Below are 2799 nucleotides of genomic sequence, written 5' to 3'. Positions count from 1 at the left end.
AAGTGAGAACAAGTTTAATATAACAGATAAGAAATACAGGTTCCACAGAGAGAGTGCAGCATAGCTCCCGAGAGTGAGCAGGGCCCTCACCATGTTTAACACAAAATTAAGTTCAGTACAGACATGAAGTCTAACACAAAAGTAAGAAAAACATACTCACGGGGTACAAATGTAATTTGTGGTGATGGGTATACAGCCAGTATGAATCTGTCCCTTATATCATGGGCACGAGGGGTAAGAAACAGCTTTGTATCTCATGAATATTCATAACCAATTAAAAAAAGAAAAATATACTTAAAGATCAGTACAAAGTTCAGGCTGACTCAAAAGGATGTGCAAGTGCTTGCTTAAAAAAGTTAGATACAAAGTAAAACGTACACACCTCAGCCAGTGAAGTGTGGCTTGCCTCCAGGAAAGTGAGCAATAACCCAGCCTTCTGCTGGAGATTGGATTTTATACTTTCTCTGTCTAATGAATATTCAATAAATGGGGTGGTTCCCAGTTATGTAACATTTAGTCTTGCACATGTTCTGTCAGTCTCGTCCTGGAGCATGTACATTGGTCAGACCCTTTCACAGGCACCAGGCATATTCAAGAATGTTCTATGCTCTCTATTGAGCATGCTCAGCCACTGGGTTTGCATAAGCCAGCCGCTTGTGGTATCATTTTCCCAGTGTTGGTGCAAAAAATAAGTCTAACAGAAAACAGTAAATTTCCTCCAGGGGAGAGCTGTGAGGTGGAGGCTTGAGGTCTCAGGGAGCGAATGGAAATTCAGACACATGTCCTAAAACCCTCGTCCAGGGAAACTGAGCAACTCCTGTTTCAATATGGTAATTTTGTTTAACTTTTTCCGTAATTGCCAAATTTTTCTATAGATGCCACACCATTTTACATTTACAACAGCAGGGTAAAAGGATTTCCATGTATCTACATCTTTTCCAAAATTTACAACTTCCTTTTTAGAAAGAGTTTTATGGAAAATTGTGATATCATACTAAGGTTTTGATTTGAATTTGCCTATTGACAAATGACTAATGAGGTTGAGTATCTTTTCATGAATCTGTTGGTCATTTGCATACCTTTATAAAAAAATCTCTAAGTACTTCATCAAGTAAAAAAATAGAAAAGGACACATTAGAAAGCAAATAGCAAAATGGCAGAAGTAAGTCCTACCATACCAAAATTACATCAAATGTAAAGGAATGAAACTATCAAATTAAAAGGAAGAGAATATAGACTCTCCCTCTGACCACCTCTTTCAACAATGACTGAAAGTTGTAGAGAAGGCAACGAGGTAAGAAATTAAAAGGTATATTCTACTTTTTTTTCTGTAGAATTTCTTGAGGCAGTGATAATCACTATGATACACTTCATGATTTAGGTTTCTTGCTCCACCTCACAGGATTTCAAATATTAGTTCCACCTTGTTGTTCTGAAGTTTAAATTGTTGCTACTGATTTTTTATCCTACAATAAATGATGACAGTCTCTGTTTCTTAGTTCTCTTGACATTTACAATAATTGGAGAATATAACAGGCAAATGCATGTGGAATTAACAATAGCAACCTTGTCTCTGCTTTAGTGTCCCTTGGTGCCCAGCCTAAGCACCTTGAATAAGCTTTGCCTGAGCTCCTTGTTCTTGAGTGCATAAACCATGGGGTTGAGGGCAGGAGGAATAACATTGTGTAGCACATTGAGTAGAACAGGAATGAGGGGAACTCTCATTCCTGCACCATAAGTGATAGAAATGACAATGACAGCTGTGTAGAAGAAAAGGATTAGGATGAGGTGTGACGTGCAGGTACTTAAGGCTTTGGATGCAGCTTCTACTGAGCTCAGCTTCAGCACAGAGTGAAGTATCAAAGCATATGATAAAATAATCAGCACAAGGTCACCTCCCATGAGTGTCCAACCCAGAAATAGCTGGTTAACACTGTTAATTGTCCTGTCATCACAGGATAGGCTGGTGACTCCAAGGTTAGAGCACAGACAGTGCTCGATTTGATTCCGGGAGCAGTAGTGTCTCTGAGCAGCCAACACAGGCACTGATATGGGACAAAGACCATTTCTGAGTACCATGAACACAGTTGCTTTGATCACAAAAGATTCAGTAATCATCGAGGTATAGTGTAGTGGTCGGCAAATTGCTACGTATCTATTTATAGCCATGCAGACAAAGATGCCTGACTCCATGGCCACGAAACAATGTATGGCATACATCTGAGCAAAGCATTCAGGGAGACTGATGGCCTTAGCATTGAACCATAAGATAGCCAAAATCTTAGGCACGATGGTGGTGGCCAGGCCCATGTCCACCACAGCCAGGATGCCCAGGAAGTGGTACATGGGCTGGTGTAGCATTGTCTCTTGGTTGATGGTGATCAGGATGAGGACGTTTGCACTGAGAGCTAAGAGGTAGAGCAGAGCCAGGGGCAGGGACAGCCAGTGCTGCCAGCCGTGAATGCCTGGGAATCCCAGGAGGATGAACTCAGAGACCTGGAACTTAGAGCTGTTGGAATCTCTGAGATCCGGGAACATCCTTCACTGTGAAGAAAAAATATTCAACGTTGCTATTTTCAATCACCTTTGTGACAGTCCTGGAAACTAACTTATCCGGGGCCATAAAATTAAGGGATAATTCAGTGTCTTCATTATTCTTTTTCTGCTACTTACATATATTGGATATTTATTGTGAAATGGGATCTGTGATTGGTGGCATATTCTATTTGTTAATTCAGTAAGTAATCCTAAAACTCTATAATACAGACCGTTTTATCCCTTTGTATCATAACTTATGAA

The 2799-nt window shown here is 40.2% G+C and overlaps 1 protein-coding gene across 1 annotated transcript; it reads right to left on the bottom strand.

Moving 5' to 3' along the window:
- Positions 1-1578: 1578 nt before the first annotated feature.
- Positions 1579-2538, bottom strand: LOC134376365 (putative olfactory receptor 56B2). The gene has a single exon (XM_063094946.1). The coding sequence runs from the start codon at positions 2536-2538 to the stop codon at positions 1579-1581; it is 960 nt and encodes a 319-aa protein (XP_062951016.1).
- Between the last annotated feature and the right edge of the window lie 261 nt (positions 2539-2799).

Source organism: Cynocephalus volans, chromosome 4 (assembly GCF_027409185.1).
Source record: "Cynocephalus volans isolate mCynVol1 chromosome 4, mCynVol1.pri, whole genome shotgun sequence".
NCBI lineage: Eukaryota > Metazoa > Chordata > Mammalia > Dermoptera > Cynocephalidae > Cynocephalus > Cynocephalus volans.
Note: the sequence above shows the minus strand (reverse complement) of the source record. Positions and strands in the feature narration are given on the sequence as shown.

Excerpts from the sequence above, each read along its gene's own strand:
- LOC134376365 (XM_063094946.1), bottom strand. The coding sequence starts at position 2,538 with ATGTTCCCGGATCTCAGAGATTCCAACAGCTCTAAGTTCCAGGTCTCT.